At 36.5% G+C, this 19910-nt stretch overlaps 1 protein-coding gene across 1 annotated transcript in view; it reads left to right on the forward strand.

Annotated features, from left to right (window-relative positions):
* The window catches only part of ANOS1 (anosmin 1), a 140279-nt gene extending 120714 nt beyond the window's left edge, over window positions 1-19565 (forward strand). The window contains exons 10-14 of the mRNA XM_037377503.1: window positions 6491-6585; window positions 8837-9008; window positions 10235-10455; window positions 13156-13297; window positions 14003-19565. Of these exons, the coding sequence (XP_037233400.1) occupies window positions 6491-6585; window positions 8837-9008; window positions 10235-10455; window positions 13156-13297; window positions 14003-14061 (689 nt within the window). The 3' untranslated portion in view covers window positions 14062-19565. The remainder of the gene's footprint in view (window positions 1-6490; window positions 6586-8836; window positions 9009-10234; window positions 10456-13155; window positions 13298-14002) is intronic.
* The last annotated feature ends 345 nt before the right edge of the window (window positions 19566-19910 follow it).

Below are 19910 nucleotides of genomic sequence, written 5' to 3' on the forward strand. Positions count from 1 at the left end.
TCTATATTTACCGTATCACAGTTTCACCATTCAATACAGTGAGATTTTTTTTTTCCTGAATGGTGTGGTGTTTGACATAGGATTTATACAGAGCTCCTCAAAATCATACTATAACTTTGTTGTAGAAAAATTTAATCAAGCTTATAGATGCTGACACATGTACTTTGTGTGCGTGAGCAGATTCTGTCCTGTGCTGTGATATTAAATATAAAATCTTTACCCCTTGCTATAACCTATTTTTAGAGCAATAGTGCTGCAAGACACATGATCCAGAAAGGAAATAGCTTAATTTTGCTGTATTTCCTTCTTCCTATTAGTCTAAGACAATCAAAGACATGTTCAATATTGTCTTTTGCCTATAGTTTGTATGTCATTAGTGTCTTGATCTTGGTGGATACTAAACTTTCTGGCCTGATCCATTAGCTACCCTTAACTGTCGGAGTCAACATGACTGTTCATATGCTTAAGCACTTTGAATCCGGGCCAGAGTGCTCAGCAGCTTGTAAGATCATACCCCAGTATGAGAAGAAAAATAAAAACCATGTGGCCAGTCACAAATACTCATTGCAGTTTGCTGTATAGAAATATCAGATTTAACAATACATAATAAATCCAGATTTGGGTTTAGCTACGTGCAGAACAAATTCTTTCAGTAATTTTCTTACTGAATACCTTCACAGAAATCTGTCTCCTTATGGCATTGTGTTTGAAGAAAGGTTAGGTTTGAATGAAGACAGCAGGTTTACATATGGCTAATTATCTTCTAAACTTTGATAACTCCTTTTGACACACAGCATATTAATTATATGTATATATTATGGAGGGAGTCAGTTTGCTGAGGTAATGACAAAAAATACAGAACGCCATTTCCTTTTTTACTGAAATACTCATTTGACATGTGCTTGTTATTTATATTAAATAAATACTTTCATGCTGCCAGGTAAAGGTTTTCATATATGTCTTATCCTATAATCTTTGCTTTTTCACCATATTTTATTCTAATTGGAAAATCTATCAGAGACTGCTTGTTAATTACTTCAGATCCTGTCATGATACAGAAATCAGCTTGATGTTACTGTGTTTATTGATGCCAGACATTTTTATTGTAATTAAGCCTTAATTTGAGCTGCTGTTGTTGAACATGTCTGCTCTGAAATCTTGTTTTCCAGCAAATAATATTTGATTTTTCTTTCTAATAAGTTATTGTAATTTGTTTGCCTGCATAGTAGTGCTGTCACAGCTAACATTAATCGGCATTTTTATACCAAATTGTAGCAACCCATCATCCAACAAGCACCCATCAAACAGAATAATACACAGCTCTAGAGCTGATATACTTTTACAGCAGAGACTGTTATTATCGTGACTTGACAGGGATGGAACAGAGGTAACGAGTCGTGAAGTGCTTTGCTTAAAGACCTGCAGCAAACTAGTGGCAGAACTAGCCCCAGTTCCCAAAACAGTCTGCGGCAGTTTTCTTGCTGTGGGTCACAGGAATGCAAAGAAATACATACCTCTTGAATCTGCTGATCTGCTTACCTGGTCTCCTGAAGTGACAGGAGGTTGCTGTCTTATTGGTGGTGTTGGGTTGTGTGAACAAATTTCACTGCTGTTCCTGCCCATGCTATACCAATTTTCTAGCTACAAAGCAGACTCCAGTTCCTCATGATTGTCCTGTTGGCACCCTTCTGCAACAGTAATTGTAATATAAAGCAGAGAAAAGTATTTGAGGCAAAGAAAGGAGCTGTCTGCTGTAACATGGTAGAAAAAAGGAACCACACTAGATGAAATTATTCACGTGGCTGGCAGTAATGGAAATGTACAGCGGAACAGAAATGTGGAAAACATTGGCAAAGATGAGAAAGATCACTTTTTATTTAGTTTATTTTTAATAAACTGTAGAGCCATTTAAACCAGAAGTTCCAGCTGGAAAAACTGCAGTTACCTGGCATTGTGTTGAGTGATTTTTCTGAATGGGTCTCAGAGCTTCAGATGCTGCGGGGAGATCACGAGATTTAGCAACTGTAGAATATAGGCATAAGGTATTCCTATTAACTGTCATGCAGCCATGGCTTAGGATGGGTAGCAGTACTTTTAGGCAAAACTATACAATCTGAGATGCTTAAATCATGCATATGAACTTGAACTTTTCAAAATGGCAAACAGATGTATTTGGCACTGGTATTTATAGGATTTTGAGCTGCTTGTGCAGCTTGTAGCTACAGAATAGGTGCGCATTTCCCCCAGAAAAATCTGAAATATATTTATTTATTTGTATTAAAATGGAACTAAAGGGTTTGCGTTGGGAAGAGGGAGAAAGAAGATAAATCTGGCGAAAAATGTCTTCCTAAACACAATCAGTAGAGAAACAGCTTTGTGGAGATACTCGTATGAAATTAAAGGTGTTTTGGGATGAAAGATAAGAGGGAGGAAATAAAAACAGATATCTTTTCAACATGATTTAGAGCATCCCCTGATCAATAAATTTCTAGTTAGAGATTTAAGATATCTGTCTCATAAAGTTAGCTGCATACCTTTGTTCAGCAAAATAGCTGAGCATAGGTGGAGTTTTAAGAACATGCTCATGTGGTGTCTGTGTGGGAATGTTTTCTTAAGTCTAGGAACTCATTCTGTACTTCAGAAAATTTACTTTAAAGTTCGTAGCCAAAATAATTAATGTTAGCTATTAGTTTATTTGAAAATATTAGTTATGTGCAACTGCCTGAAAGATACAAAAACCTATAGCTTGGGCAGCTGGAGGTCATTTCCATGTAGTAACTTAAAGATTTTTTTAAAGTAATTTTCATGCTTTGCCCTTTTGTTTCTTTTTTTTTCTCCTTTTTTTTTTTATTTAAAGAAACTTGAAAAGAAAAGTAATTGTTTGAATAACCTGTCTACTGTAACAGTCCTTTAAGGAGTTCGTCTTACTTAAATGTCTATTCTGTTGACTAATTTCACAAGCCTAGAGCTGTTGAAATGAGTGCTAGCACTTAGTATGTCCTTCAAGTTCAGTGTTTCTGTACAAATATTTTGTGCTCTGGGAAATATGAATGCTCGCTGTTTGTACAAGCATTAGTCTTTTTAGTGTTAAATGGTATACCTTCTAACCGTGAGAACAATGAAGTTATAAAGCTTTATAAAGACTCCTAATTAGAAGTACAGAATCAAGACAACTCCAAACTATTAAGAGGACATTGATTATATACAAAAAAGGCTTTTTACTATGACATCTGAAATATCAGGGAACCATATTGAAGGAGTCTGGCTGTTTCTTTTCATTGTTATGTACCTATTCTAGAACAGATAGCAGAACTTTTTGATAAAAGTGACCGAATCAGTCCCATTAGATACAGAATATTCTGTTAATATTAACTACTCAAATGACTTTTCAGAAAAATACGTGGCTGTGGGTTACGATATATTAACCTTAGCTGAGCTTAGTTCAGGACACATTAGCTCTGGTGGTAGTGGCTGACATTCAGCAAGACTGCAGCTTGGACAGCTTGTCCAGTATCTACCACTGAGTTTGCAATAGACAGCTGAAAGCAAAAATCCAAATAAAATTATTGTAGTGATCTGACTAGGAGAGTGTATATTTCTGAAAGGAAATCCAGGAGAAGCTTTTCTTCTGCATGTGCTGTAAAGACAAAATCAGATGTGTAATGTTGCATAAAAGTGAAACTCTAGACCCATAAACTTTAAAAGCAACTTTATAAACCAAATACACTTTTTTGTTTGTTTGTTTCCAGTCTTTTATGTGGCTTTTTAGATCATTCCACGCATCTTTTCTCCTTTTACTTTTAAAAACATTGAAGATAATTTCTAAACCAGTCTTGTTATTTAATATGCATACTTCATGCATGCACATACACTTTGAGTTTTTCATGCTTCTGTCTTCATTTAATCACAAAATGTCTCACCTTTCCCTATATTTGTAAAAGTTTCTGTCTCAAGTAGGAGCTATTTCCCTATTATATTTCAGTTTTGCAATGAAATTGCTCTGGATTTAGACCCTGACAGGACAGATATTTTAGAAGGATTAAATTTTTGTTATTGTTGTTGTTTTTACATTCTTTTTAACAAAAAGCAATTAACATACTTATGTTCAGATCTTTTAGATTACAACAATGACAAAGGTGGAGATGAGAAGACGTTTTAGTCTTGAAAATAGAAGTTTAGGGAATTCAGAAAGGCCTTTTGTAATGATAAGGTTTTGATAAAACTTAGCTGGTTCTGTTATGATGCATTCCAGTGTATAGCAGTTGATGTGTTTGTATATATGCATGCAAAAACCTTTTTGAAATAACTTAATTACATAATCACTAAAAAGAAAGTCCTGTCCTTTCAATATAGGTTGTTGTCAGAATACTAGATGTGAGCACTATCAAATGATTGATTTGTTAATTTTGTTTAAATAAAAAAATGAAAATGTTTATTAAAACCCATCATCCTACATTTAATGTCCAAGTTGATAGGAATGAAATAAATTTTTAACCTGTTTCTGATTTTCTAGCTCAAATAGAGAGGTTATCAGAAACCACAGCTGTTTACAGATTGGTCACTGAGGGTTTGCTAGTGCAGGAGAGGAGTAGGAAGGGAGAACAGCCTGAGAGCAGAAGCTCACATAAGGAATGGAGGTGGAGTGGCAATAAAATCCAAACAGAATTCTGCTGTGCCAGGAGCTGGAAATACCAAATATCTTGGGTTTACAACATGTTTAATTACATTTTTGAATGCAGTCTTGGTAAACCTCTACACTGGTATATCTGGATGCTGAGCTGTATAGTCTCTTGATGCTTGGGATTTAGCTTTCCCCAGTTGCCCATGTAGTGATATTCAGTGACCTACCTGAGGTATATGTCTTACCCAGTTCTTGATGGCTGGATAATGGCAAGGCTTAATTGGCTTGGATAATCTCTGCCAAAGAGAGAGTGATTTATGTATGGATTGCAAGTGAAAGTTACTATAAGGAAATAGCCATTTTGTAGCTTTACGAAGAGCCTTCCATCTTATATACAGATAATTTAAAATAACAAGTTGATAATATACAATAACAGATTCACTGTGGTTAATTGGCACAGAGTGTACATCGTTAATATAGCATGATTAATATAGCAGCACAAAGTTTTCAGGTCCCAGGAAGCTAGATGATTTGTTTGTCCATCCCAGGAGAGGGGCGCAAGTAGGTGATAGGCAATAATTGACTGAGCTGGAAGAGATGGAATCAGATGAAACCTACTTATAAATGCACTGTGAGTTTGTGTCTTCATCCAATAGCACATCAAGTGGCAAAGCCCAGCAACTCAGAGGCAAGGGAAAGCACATCCATTTCTTTATTTTTCGATGAGAAGGAGCAATCACAAGGCAGCAAGTTATTTATTTATAGATTTCTTTTTGAAAAAAATAAAGTTGGGTTTCCAGATAAATCACACAAATAATTGGTATACATATTATGAAGATAGTTGCTGCAAAAATTTATTTCAAGGAGCTTCTAGTCAGTCTTTTTACCAGAATACCATTTGATCTAGTTTCAGACACTACTTATTTACTCATTAGTTTACAAATCTTCCCTTGTGCGTCCAAGCTGTTCACAGCAGTCCAAAGCCAGATCAGCCTTTAAGGCATCAAAGGTGCTAGTCTTCCCTCCTGAAACCCACAATCAGGCACCTGACATGAATGGCTACGTTGTACCAAGCTAATTAGTAATAACAGACAGTAATTTGCATCCCCTGTATAAAGATAGAGGATAACCAAATCCAGAAATATCACAGCATGTATGTATTCTACCTGATGATTTTTCCTTGTTTTTTCTAATTCTTTCTTGCCCTTTGTTTTGCTTCTTTATGCAATCAGTATTAGACAAGAATCTAGAAGAGCTGGAAATTGGTTGGAAGCTTATTCTATTGATACTGCAGCAAGTTTTGTCATTGATTCTAATGGGAGCAAACACAAGCCTTTGGTATTACTCCTGTGTCAAGACTAGCATTTTATTTGGACAGATAACGAACAGGTCTTATGGTATATTCTGGAAGGAGAAAGCTCAGGGATTTACAGTGTTCTTCACATATCTTCAGGCACAGATTTCTCAAGCAGTGCCAGGCAGCAGTATTGCAATGCCCTGACAATACACACAGTCACAGGCGGCTGACACAAAGTCATTCCTGTCATTTTCAGGATGTTTAGAAGTAGCAGCATTGAGATTTTTTTTTTTAATGCTCAATTTAAATCCTTAATTTGTTAAAAAATGTAAGCAGCATATGCTTACATATCTGAAAATGCCAATTCACTATTTTTAAATTTATCTCCATTAGCTGATATAAGGTTTAAGTTACGTAAGTGTGTAATATTTTCTCCATTCTATTAAAGGATGCTTAGGAACAAGTGAGGAACTACCAGCTCCTTCTATTTTTATCTAGAGAAGCCATAAAAGTTGCAAAGGTGAAAGCATAATTATGATACATGTCTTTTCCTCTCTTTTTATACCATTTAGATATCAGCATGAATCAATTCCAGGTCCACTGGTTACTGGAGTCTTGTGCACACAATGACACGAAGGGACTTGGGAAAGTAACAGAGATGACTTATGTAAGTCTCCATGCAGCCTGCTGCCTGACTCTGAATAGCTTCTAAGCAGCAAGAGGAAAGGATGGTTCTGTAACATAACACAGCATGCTTTATACCGTGTTTCATAAAGAACTAAGAATATTTCTTTTCGATGTTCCTCTTCAGCAAAAGATAAAAATGATGCATCTGGACTGTTTTGGGTTTGGGGTTTTTTGGTTTGGTTTGTTTTTTGGTTGTTTTTTTTTTTTTTTTTCAAATTTACACTAGGCTAAAATGTTTTCTTTTTTGGGTTCTTTTTTTTTGGTGGTGGTGTCATTCAGAAAACAAGAGCAGTCAAGCTTCTTAGCTAGCTACTTATCTATTTCTACAGCATATAGGACATGGAGCTTTAGCTATAATTAGTGCTGTAGGACTCTAGCACAGGGCATATACTGAACACTAATAATAGTAATTAATAAACTAGGTTTTCTTTTAGACATGCAGGTGGGTTTCACAACCCTGAGGAGAATAATGGAATAAGAAAAAAGGACCATAGGTGAAAAATACTAGACATTAAATCTGGAAGTCAGACACTTATCAGATAAGGAGAAAAGCTCTATGTAAGTACATGTCAGCCCGAATATATATTGCAGTGGCAGTTCTTCACACTCAATTTGTTGGCAATCTAATGTCATCTGTCTCTGTAACATATTTTTTGAACAACACAGTAATGTGGTTTGTGCATCACAATTGATTTAGTGTGTTACAGAGAATGGAAGAAGTTGCAATTCACCTGTCCTTCTGACCCTGACCTATATTACCAGATCAGTTCAGTGGAGTTAATGGCATGTAGAAGTAGAGTAAATCAAAACACATCATTTCTTATACAAAAGGCTGTTATCTTGTAAGATTTACTGATTCATGGGGTCAGCAAAGCAAATATTAGAGGTGGATTAAAAAAAATATTATGACATAATTTTATGAGCAGTCCCAATATTTCAAGTTATGCACATTGAAGGCAGGAGAAAGTTAATATTTAAGAAGTTTATTTCCACCAGAGGTCAGGAAAGACTTTTTGTACGTCAGCCCAAAAGCATTGTGGGATTAGTTCATGTATTTCCTCTCAGTCATTTTACAGTAATTGGTCCAATTGACTTTGGGAAACTGTGTTTCTTTTGAGGAAGAAAATAATTACAAACAAACAGAAGAAGTTGCATGCTACAAAAGGTTTGGTACTGGATTTGATAGGTCAAGGTGGATAAAGGCCTGATGTTTCCAGTGTTGAGCATTTAGGTCCTGTCACAACAAATATAAACAGTCCTGTCACAATTTTAAGGAGGCGTCAAGCCTATTAGAGCACTGTCCCAGCAGGTGGAAGGCAAGAAGTCCGTTCTCAGCCCAATCTCTATGTCCCATCAAAAATGACCTTCCAAGTGAAGGTTGCACTAATCCAGTTTGGGATTAGAAAAAAGAGGGAGTTATGCAGAAGAACACTGGAAAGCAGTGATTCTGATGGGAAGTAAAGATCTAAAAGGCAGTGTAAGACTTTTTCCTTAGCCAGTAAATTTTGTTGGACATAATCACAGAAAAAACCCCAAACACACAAATATTTTTTTCGTCATAGATGATTTGTGCTAAAGCTTTGGGGGGGTGATTTTCAAAAGTACTTTAGATGACAGTAAGAATTTAGCAGGACACTTAATTTTGTGTAGTTTTCTTCTCCAGTCATTGTCTTTAAAGAAAGATTTGCACTTTGTAGTTCAGCTGTGGAGCTTTTCTTCCTGATAGGAAGGTAAAAGTAATTAACATACTAAAGCAGAAAAAAATGGATCCATAATATCATGCTGGACTTTGAATGTGCTTTTAAAAAGTTAAATGTATATGAAACCTGTCATTTACAGCAGCTTAACTCAGCTTTCTTACATTTATTTAATTTGATTACCATTTACGTCCTTACATTGCTACCCCCACTGCCATCACGTCAGAGAGACTGTTCTGAGTGTTAGAAGCCAGTTGCTTTGATGCATCATGTCAAAGAAACTGTGTAAATTGAAGGACATATCCGAATACCATGCTAATATATTTTAGTACCAAAAATAATCATAACATAGGTGATGTTTGCTTTTTCCTCTGAGTAAAAGCCATGTTGGCATGTGTTAAGCATATCAGGATAATATTTTATTGGCGAAAGCTTTTCATCTTCTGCCAACCTTATTTTTAATTTTTTTTCTTTTTTTTTTTTTTTTCTAGACGTCTATTTGCAGCATGTGATCTTTTTCTTTTCTTGTTTTAGGAAAACTACATGATTCTGAGGGACCTGTTGTTTTCATGCAAATATAAAGTAACTGTTATGCCTGCAAAATCTAAAGGCCGTTTTAAGGCTGAGAGTATTTTCTTTGTTACCCCACCTTGCTCTGCATTTAAAGAAAAAATCCACAAGCACATTAATTGTCCTGCTGAAGGAGGTAAGTTATGATCTAGAAAACTAGCCATATAGTTTCAAATGCATTTATAATCACAAAAACCCCCACTCTTTAAAAGCAATTCTAAGTTGGGAAATGAAAGATCCAGAAGAAATGACTAATACTTATGTGAAAAATCAACTAAAATACAGAGCAGTGTAGATTTTGGCTAGCATATTATCGTTTTGTCAATTAGGTGATAATTTTAGTGAATGTTTCTAAACATACAACGATGTTTGTTATTACACAGGTTTTATTTTTGTAAGGAGGGACAGTTTCCCAGTTATATGGAAGCAAACATTATAATGATGGATGGTAACTGTAAACATAATTATGCTGGCATGATCTTTTGAGTGTTTTGCTACTAATGCAAGCTGCTTTTTCAGCTTGATTTTGTTTGGGTTAATTCTGCTCTCAGATAACAAATAAAGGCACTCATGCCTTTTACAGTGTTTCCACAATGGTAGGTATAGCTAGAGGCTTATGGAAATCACGCAATTATGGAGATACTGGTTGGAAAAGACCTCTGGGGTCCAGCCATCCGCTCGAAGCAGGACTGTTGCCAGCACTAGGTCAGGTCAGCCATGGCTTTGCACAGCCAAGTCTGGAAACCTGTCTCTTCATTTAGAGGGTGGCCCTGTCACTTTGAGTGCCTGCTGTCCCCAAGAGTACTCCCATGCTCCACGGGTCACCTCAGAGTCCTGCTGGCCACCCTTGCCATTTCCTCACTGCCCCTCCTGACAGTTTTCCAGCTTTACAGCCTCCCTGGGAAACTGCAACTCAGGTGTGTGTTTCCCCTGATCAGAGTGCCCCTATTAACTTGTACTACAGTTTTAGAACGTTAATTTTACATTTTGCCTGCATCATGGAATTCTGTGCTATCCTGTGGGTTTTCTTGTGATCCTAAAACTGAAAATAGAAGCTCAGGTATTCAGAAATACAGGGGAGCAGCAGGATGGCTGCCTGTGAATGAGGCAGTTATATCTTTACATGCTATAGGCTTTCCTTTCTATGACCTGCGGCTGACAGCATTTGATCTGAAGTCTGAATTTGGCCCAAAATGCCAATGGAGTATTTCAAAGATAGGCTTTGGTTAATACAGAAAGCTGGCAGGGTCCTGGGTAACACCAGAAAGACAGCTCTATCTGACCTTGATTTGTGGAATTAAATGAACGTTATTGAACATTACCTCAAAGTTTAGCTTATCTTTTTGCTTTCCAAATTTATAGTGCCAGTTCTACCCAAAGTGTTGGCCAAACCCGAGAATCTATCTGCGTCTTTCATTGTTCAGGAAGGTAACATCACTGGTCATTTTTCCTGGAAGATATCTAAGGCAGACCTTCACCAGCCCATGACAGGGTTTCAAGTCACTTGGGCAGAAGTAACCACAGAAAGCCGGCAGAACAGCTTACCCAACAGCATCATTTCTCAGTCGCAGATACTGCCAGCAGTAAGTTGTTTGTTGCTTTCATATGCTAGCAGCTTCACAAGTGTCTGGGTGCATAGCCTATTTTTAATGTTTAGTGGTGATGTCACACTTAGTGTTCTCTGGGTCTGCAGGCAAGCTGGAGTAAGAAGTGCTTCATTTTTCCTCCTTGCTGGAGATACAAAGCACAGCTACTCTTGTTGATGACACATTAAACATTTTAATGTGCAAAATTGTCAAATTAGCAACCATTTGTCTGAGAAATGCCTGAAGGGAGGAAAAGATCATTTGTGGGGCAATAGATAGTTTTTATTTTCTTTTGATGATCAAGCTGTTCAACTTAGTGGTTACTGTAGTTTTAATAATTATTTGGTATCCAAGTCGATGGATTTAAGAGAATTTTCTCTTCGAGTCTGTCATTGCTCTAAGAAAAATAAAAATCACCTCTGTGCCAATACACACTATTGTCTGATGGACAGATAATTTAAAGGAGAACTAGGTTTCACTGTTTATTGAAAGTGTGAGAATTAACAGTTTTAATTCTTCTCCCTATTTGCTTTAAGATGGCTTTTGCTATTTCAGTTCCTCATCTGGCAGAGGCAGGTGAAGAGCTTGTCATTCAGACTCTGCTGCCAGATCCACCAGTGTCAGCAAAAGGGCTTAAGCAGCTGGCCTTGATCTAATGTCTTAACAACACTGGGAGTCTCCATTCACTTCAGGGAACTGGATGAAGGCGATTATGTCTAAAGCAGAACTGGCTGAAAATCTTTTCACATTCTTTCTTCAAAGAATGTGTAAAATGTTTTGTTGGACACACGTGGCATTCAAAGCATTTTCCACAAATCAAAGACAAGGTTCTTAGCATTCTGTCTTAATTTCTAGCAGACTGCCCTAGGGCTGGGGCAGCTGTGTTTCAAAGCCTGTTCTTCTGGAGGAGAGCGACAAAGTTGACCATGGATGCTCTAAAACTATGGGGCAAGCTACCATGCAAGCTACTTTTTTGCAGTTTAGTACAGACTTGGTGTGATCTGCCTCAATTCATCCAAAGGTCAACCTACAGTCCAGAGCAGAAGCACAGTGCAGGTAAAGCCTTGGTCTCTTCACCAAGGGTTACCTCGAAGTGGTTACTCAGTCATAGACCCTTGGCTGCAAACAGTCACTTTAGCACAGACCGCAAGATACTGATTTTCATTTTGGTTTTCATCTCTTTTTTTTTTTTTTTTTTTTTTTTTTTAAGAAGCTGGCATATGATTTTATTTGGCATTTGTATTCCTGTTTTTTAAGCTTTTGATCCAGTTAGGTCTAAAATATATATAAAGCTTTATTTAACATTCCTTTGCATTGTGTTATGCTTCAGTTTTTTATCATTTTTTCCCCTCTGGTTTCACTGTTGTAGAGCCTGGAGATTCCTTTTATTTAATTATCACTATATGTATCTGTCTATCTATGGCAACTGGTTAACTTGCAGAAAACACTGATTTAAGTTGAAACAGTACCTCCTACCTCTCAGAAACTACCAGAATGCAGGGTATTTTACAGTGAGGATCATTCGCTCAGTCTTGTTGGTAGCCTCTGACTGATAAAAATTTAAAATATACACAACCAGGGCTGAAATGCACATGTCCCAACTGCCGGAACAGTGCCTGAGTGAGCAGAGTGAGTGCGTGAATGTGTTGTATGCACTACTCTCTCTCTCCTGATCTTCAGTATTTTATAGGAGGTGGAACAGCTTCAGCAAGGTCTATTAAGAGCAGCCCCATACTCAGAATATGTGCTAATTTGGCAGTAAAAGTACGTTTCCCTCCACCTTTTCTCTCTTTTCTTTTCCCTTTGCTGTCTGCTGCGATAACAGCAAATGATCAGTTATTCCCACAGCTTGTCTAGGTCCCCCTGTATGGCGCTAGGCACGGTGCCAGCCAGAAGCACTTACCCTGCTAATAATGGGCCAGCCCAGCTGGTTGCAGGAGCACACCATGCCTGCACTGCCTGGCATCGCTGCCCCGCTGCCCCCTTTCTGGGACTGGGCCTTTTCAGTTTGGAATAAGATGAATCAGGATTTTTGATTCCTTAATACACTTTAGTCTGTAGCCAGATATATTCCCATTTGGGAACATGTATAAACTTACTCTGAAATTTTTTTGCACAGGTGTAACTGACCACAAAAGGTATGGAGCAGTGAAAAGTGAGTCTGTCATGCCAGCAATGGGATTAAGAACACAAAGCAAATTCATATGGTGTAATTGGGACAAATCTGCTGAAATCAGTGTAGCCACACTTACTGTCAATATCTGCAGCAGAGGCCCCAGGCCTGCCATTAATTAATTTACTGATTAGTAGAATTCACAGGCAGATCCAAATAAAAACAAGTTTATATAACGCACGTTTGTTAAAAAGAACGATTAGGAAGTTACATTTTTGTTTTTCTTTTAGAGATAAGCACATCATCCATTTCCCAGAACACTAAGGAACAACTTGGACCTCTTGTGCCTGAAACCATAACATGGTAAAAAAGTCTGCTCAAACGGGAATGGCAAGCAAAACATTCAAAACAAACCCTCTTGACAAAGTGACACATACGTTAAATCCTTTTAACAGAATTCTAAGAAAGTAATTTGTGGCTTCAGAGAGTGACAGAACCTGTTTAAACCACTGATTTGTCTGAGTAGAGCAACCGTGTTTTATTTTTAGATGAGCTGCGAATTGATGCAATTTATTTATTTTCAGGATCATTATGTACTTACTGTGCCCAATCTGAGGCCATCAATGCTGTACCGCTTGGAAGTTCAAGTGCTAACAACTGGTGGGGAAGGGCCAGCTACGATAAAATCATTCCGAACACCTGACCTTCCTCCATTCTCACCCCACAGTAAGTATGCACTGTTTTGACATGTGTTCACATGTTACAAAACTTCAGTCCTCCACATCTAAAGAGTTTGCTTGAGCCTTAGAGGCTTTGTTGGTTCCAGTATCATTCCATAAACTTAAGATGTGTGAAAATACCGGGTTTCTCCCCCCACCCCCATAAGTGTCCATCAGCAATGATAGACGCAAATGCAGTCTTTCTCTCACTCAGTTTATGTGGTCTGATATTTGCCATTCATTCCATCACAGCTCTTTGGCTTATTTGTGCCTATAGCACTTGGGATTCAAAGCTGGTCTGTCCTCCAGGTACTACCTAGGACTGGGATTCCTTAGCTTTCAAGACTAGATTTTTCTGGGTGCACTCAGTCCAGCATGGCTAAAGCCTGATCGTATTTCTAAAGCAGTGCAGACCTCTTAATGGCCATTTCCTGCATTTTATATGTTTCTGAAAAGTACAGGTCAGTGTAGCGAAGCCCAGTAAAAAATATAATCAGTTAGTCCAAGATTCAGTTGCTTGAATCTTTTTGTCCTTTCACAGTCCCAATAAAGTTGTGGACTGAACATGCACATACTTGTCAGCTCAGGTAGTTCACTTACAAGCTGAAGGATTGCAAGCTGAAAGCCTCACAAAGCCTTTTCAGTACGGACAATTGTTGGTATTATGTACTTAGGGTTTGATATGTACATATTTTCCTATTATTTTGTTTAGGACCTCATCTAAAGCAACATCATCCACATCACTACAAGCCACCCCCAGAGAAATATTAGACTGTTTCAGATGATTACACAAATGACTGAGAGAAAAACTGAGCTCCCAAATGAGGGCTGGAAAAAGGCACATCTGTAGGAGCAATTAACCCAGTTTTCCGGTGGAAGTTACCATCCTGTACGATCTGTATCCACTTCTCTGTAGTTTAACCATGAAGAATTGTGTTTGAACCAAGATCTGGATGAAACATACAGCAAGTATTTTGGTACCACCACTGTTCAACAAGCTGAAAATCGCGTCCAACTCTACACCTGTAAGAAAATGAGAAGTGTGTTCATGATAATGTTTTTGTATTCCTGTGTTTAAAGTAGATTGAAATGGTGCAGTGTATACAGCTTTTTCTCTTAGTGACTTCAATGTTAATATTTGCAAGATTGTCCTGTGATGTATACATACTTTGAATACTGGAGGCCATGTTCTCAGTGTGTTTAAATGATCTATTTTACTTAAAGCTCTGCTTGTCACCAGTTTTAAGTCCTAGTGTATTTTGCTATTAAAGATCTCCATATGTCTCAAATAAGGACATAAGTAAAATAATTACCAGTAGCGGAAACCCTAAAATAGTCAGTGTTTATAATTGCAGTATCACAGAGGAAGATGATGATACATTTATATCACCCATCTGTTCTGAAGTGGTAACGTTTTAGCATGTACATCTTCTATTAATGTAGTTATTAGCTAAAAAATATATGGGGTAGATGTACCATTGTAAAGAAACAAATGGCAGTTAATAGAATTGTTGACAGTTAATGGCAATTAATACAATTAATTGATAGATCCTGGAAGAATTACTTTTAAAATCCCACTTACAATTTTTTGGTATATAATATTTCAAACTATAATCATATCTTGGAAAACCCACCAATTTCCTAGTTAAAAATCTGAATAGTTAACATTTTAGAAAATGAAATTCTGAGGTACATTTATTATTCAACTAGCCATAGAGCTACTTTTTGGCTTTGGATTTTGATGCACATATTTCTTTTCCCCGTGGAACTTCTGAACAGAAGGATGGATGTATTGGCTCTATTCTGCTGTTCTGCTTACAGAAAGAATTATGTGACAATATTCTGGCATCTGGAAAACATTGGCTTATAGTTTATTTGAATGCATTTTTCAAATTTAGACAGAAGGGTGCCCTTTTTAACCATAAGGGAATTCATGTTGCCTTATTGTGCAATATAAACTGTCTAGAATAATTTACCACACAGAGAGACATACCTCAATAGTAAACAGAAACTGCTTGGATTTATTATCGAGAGGGTGGAAAGTATCTGCCAATAAATGTCCATACAAATACTCATAATCAGCTTCTAATGTTCAAGATGTTCAAAGTGCTGCTGCAGTCTTTGGCAGCGTTTCCATTGCTCCCTGAATCATCATATGAGGCTCACGTACTTCAAACACTGAGGAGTCAAACATGACGAGGCGGCCCCTTTTTCTGCCAGCAGATGCTATGGGCTCACCTGTACTTTGTGTTTGCCTGCGATACGCAGTGAGAGGAGCTCAAAAAAGCAAATATGAAGAAAAGAAATATTTACCTGAAAATGAGTATCAGAGTTATGTTTATCATAGTAGAGCGTTCACAAAATATTCAAATACAGTTTGTCTGTATTGAAGTTTATAGCTTTTTGGTTTGTGTGAGTTAATACCGCAGAGGGTGAAGAAAACAGTTTATTTCTGATCGCTTGCTCATTCCAGATTCCCTGCATTTCTACTTTTGGTTTTAAAGGGCTCTTTTCCCCCACTCTCTTTCTACTTTGCTTGATGTCTTTTTTGATATGCACGCGGTGACCAAGAACTTTTCCAGACATTTTCCGTTGCGGCATGGTCTGGGCCTTTAATAGTAGTTTTAAAAATATTAAAGGCTCTGGTGCTTTTAATTCCTTCCTCTATCATTCTGTCATCTCCCCTTTTCCAAAATGCATCAGCAAATAAACAGGGGAACTTTTTCTTAAAATGTGTGGTTTAAAGGTTTATTTTTCAATTTTTGCAGAAGGCCAGAGTCTCAGAGTTTTTTGTTAGGATGGAAATGTTTCACTTGTACAAGTCTTTACAAAGAAAACACAATTTGAATCGTATCGGTGTGCAGCACTGCTCGACATTTAGATTGCACAGTGTGTAGGTTAAGACTAGAAGTGATCTTCGTTGTGTTTGCTGAGAGCAGGAGTCAGTGGGATCAAGAAAAACAATTGCCTCAGACTTCTCTGAAAAATTCTGTCCAAACCTTTCAATCACAGTCTGTTCTAGTTATGCTGGAGTAAATCTGTAGTGACTTGATTAATGTTAATAAAATTATGTTTCATTCATAGTGACATGGGAAAGCATAGAACATGGATGTCGGTCTTTATTACAATGATGCCAGGTCTGGCTTGGAGATAAATTGGAAGTTAGTAGTCCTGAGTGGTCGTACCCTTAGTCTTTATTGCTGAGGGGAAGCCTCATTCTTCTGAAATGAATCAAAATGGTTACTGTTTGCTGATGCCAGTCTGTTTGAAGCAATCAATGTTTAAAAATAACAATGTACTTTTGAAAATCATGGAGGGGTTTTCCGTTTTAAAGTAGATTCTGGAAATAAATGAAAAAGTTGATAAGTAGAGTTGTATTAAACAAGTGTATTTATAGAGTCCACTAAGATGTACATTATTTTTTCCTTCTGCAAATCAGCTTATCAGCTAACCTTTCAAGTCATCCTTCAAATAAAAAATGAAAAATACAAGGTCAACAAGGCTTATGCATGGATGTTAAATTCCTGACTATGAGTGATTTCCTGATATTTTTTGAATTTAGCGGTACAGGTTTGAAGTTGTTACTGCCCGATTCATAAAGCTTTGTTTGCTGAATTGTACAGGATATTGTCCTAATTTACTAGCCTAAGTCAAATTAAACATTTAATTCAGCAGTAGAGTTGTAATTCACTATCTGATTCACTAGTTAAAGATTTATTTTCTCAAATGGTGTGTAATACAGAATTAATATAGCTATTAGGATGTTTTTAGATACTCTGCACCTTTACACTAATATATTATTTGCAATGTACGATTCTGATGGATTTGTCAGTTGACTTCAGGATGCATTTTGTTTATCTTTATTTCTTAAAGCAGAATTATAAGAGTATGCCGTTTTTGCTAACTGCTTTGTGAAGTGGATTTTTTTTGATTGTTCATTGATGATTTTTGTTTAAGAAGAGAATGGTTTGTTCTTGTTAACTTTTTTGGTCATTTTTGAGTTGTTTATAGAGCAGGAGAAATTCAAATAAGATAGAGCTTGTGCTGTATCATCTATGTGTATCATCTTGAATATTCATTAAGAATATAGCACATAGACAATAAATAAAAGGTCTGACTTGTGAAATGCTGAACATCCTCAACTTAGTGGGTCCAGCAAGAGTTGAGGACATGGTCCGACAATGCTAACATTGACATTAACTTTTGTCATGATCACGCACAAAGTCAAAAAAATATTCATTGCTAATGTGAATGGGAATTTTACTGTTGGTATTGGCAAAACTGTATAGAAACCTTAATACTGAGTCAATCTATTCCACATACTTCCATCTCCATACTCCCAACTGGAGTCAGGAAGAGTTTTAGATAAGCAGGCCCTGATTCAGGAAGGTATGCAGAAAAGGAAACTTCCATATGCACAAAAGAAGTCAGTGGGATGGAAGAAAACAGGTGCAGTTAAGAATGAACTTTAGTGATGCCTCAAAAAACATGGATGTCAAAATCTGCTTGAATACTGTCTTAAATCAGGGCCTTATAGAACAAAGTGTGGGACCCATAAATTCCATGTACAACACCTTTTTTTTTTTTAATTTTTGTCTTGTGTATATGTAAATGTCATTGTGATATTATTTATTAATTCATTTTTTTACACTATGTGCCAAGTATATTCCTACCCTTTTGATCAGTACTTGTGAACATCAATTACTAAAAATAATGTTATGCAGACTTGTGCATTGTAACCAGGAATATGATGCTAATAAGCTGTTGCATGTAGTTTTAAATAATAAAGAAACCCCTTTATTTAAGAAATGTAAATGAATATCTGCAGATGTTGATGATTATGTATGGTTTTGCATGCCAAAACTCATTGTTCAGTTGTGGGCATGAATTGTAATGACTGTGTTACCTCTACTGAATATATTAGTAAGGTACAATTTACAAAGTAATTAACAGAGCTCTATATGTAAAATTTTTCCTTTTTACTTAATTATATTGTAGTAGAGGTAACAGAACTGCTTATCTGTTACCCAGATTGGCTGTAGAAATTATGTTCCTATAACACTCATTTAAAGTCAATATTTATTTATGTATGTAATACAAAAAGATTGGTCTTACATGTTTGTCCTGTTATTTAGAGAAAAAAATACACTTGTAAAAACAGTTTGTAAAAAAAAAAAGTAAATGTAAATATAGCCTGATTTCTTTTACTCACCGTTTTCATATTTAGAATTTGTACATACTGTTTAGGTAATAAACTATCCTACATCAAAATCTTGCTACATTATCTCCTCCATACAGAATTTATGGGTTTGGTTTTTTTAAAGTTGAATCATCTAAGAAAAATCAGTGTCACACCAAGTTCTTTGTGAACATCTAAATCTCATTGTTTGTAAAGTCATACCATTTCATCCTCAGTGTACTACAACATTGTTTTCTTTAGAAAGTGAACAAAACAATATGAAAATAAATTTAGATATCATTTGAGTCTCAAGCAATCCTTGACGTAAAAAAACAGACTCAAGAACTTGCCATCCCTTTCTCGGTCCTAATGGGATAGTTCACAGTGAAAAATTGTTCACCCTTTGCAATAATAACTGAAATGAATTAAAATGTTGCTAGATCTATGTCAGTGGTCTCATGCTGCAAGTCAAGATTTTCATGATGGAAACTCATGCTGAAATCCATGTATACACCAGATTTGGAATATTTTCTATTTTAAAGTGCAGTAACCCATGATTTAAATTCTACATTTTTAATAAATATTAATATCTGTCTTAGTACAAACATTTAACTGTTTCAAATTGTCAGAGATGTGCTGTCATTCTCAGATGCATTGTCTTTAGTTTGGGGATGCGTCTTTGACGTACTCTTGACTGACCTAATAAACATTTAGATTTTGTTAACTTGAACATAAACTCCAAAATTTCCTGGTATTGCTTTGTCATTAGAATACTTGATTACATTTTTTGTTGTGGTTTTCCTTTTACATAAGTGGCTAATACTTAGCAAAACCCATACAGTTAAATTTCTCTGCAAGTTGGACCATTTCACTGGTACTTGCTATTATGGTTTGTAAACCCTGGCAAGAATGATACATCGCTGTGGATAGGTAAGTTGTCATAATCAATAGTTGAAGCATTCTATACACTGTAATTCAAAATGGCCATTCATTTTTTCTTTCCATAAATTCAAATAAATGTTTTATTCAATATTGAACTAAAGGGATGATGACTGGATGATGTGAATCATATGAAATAAAGCAAATTTGCTATATATTGAACAGTATTGATCATTTTGGGTTTGGGTTTTGTGCCCTGTGCTTCTGTACCACTTGGGGTTTGTGCATTTAAAACCAGAATGCACTCAAAAGTTTCCATTTCATAAAAAAATTAATACAAGGAAAGCTTTTTATAGTACAGAAGAAATCCCCCTCTATACTTCTGTTTTCTTATTACAGGTGTTGTATTGTCATCGTCTGAATGTACACCAGCCTCTCTGAGGAAGGCCTTGAGCCAAAACACTGGCTGTCAGCCTGTCGGTGGCAATGCAGCTCCTGCAGGGGGAAAGAAATCACTGGGGAGAGCACTGAGCACGTGAGCTTTGAACTGGAGCCAATGTGC

This window comes from Falco rusticolus, chromosome 2 (genome assembly GCF_015220075.1).
Source record: "Falco rusticolus isolate bFalRus1 chromosome 2, bFalRus1.pri, whole genome shotgun sequence".
Lineage (NCBI taxonomy): Eukaryota > Metazoa > Chordata > Aves > Falconiformes > Falconidae > Falco > Falco rusticolus.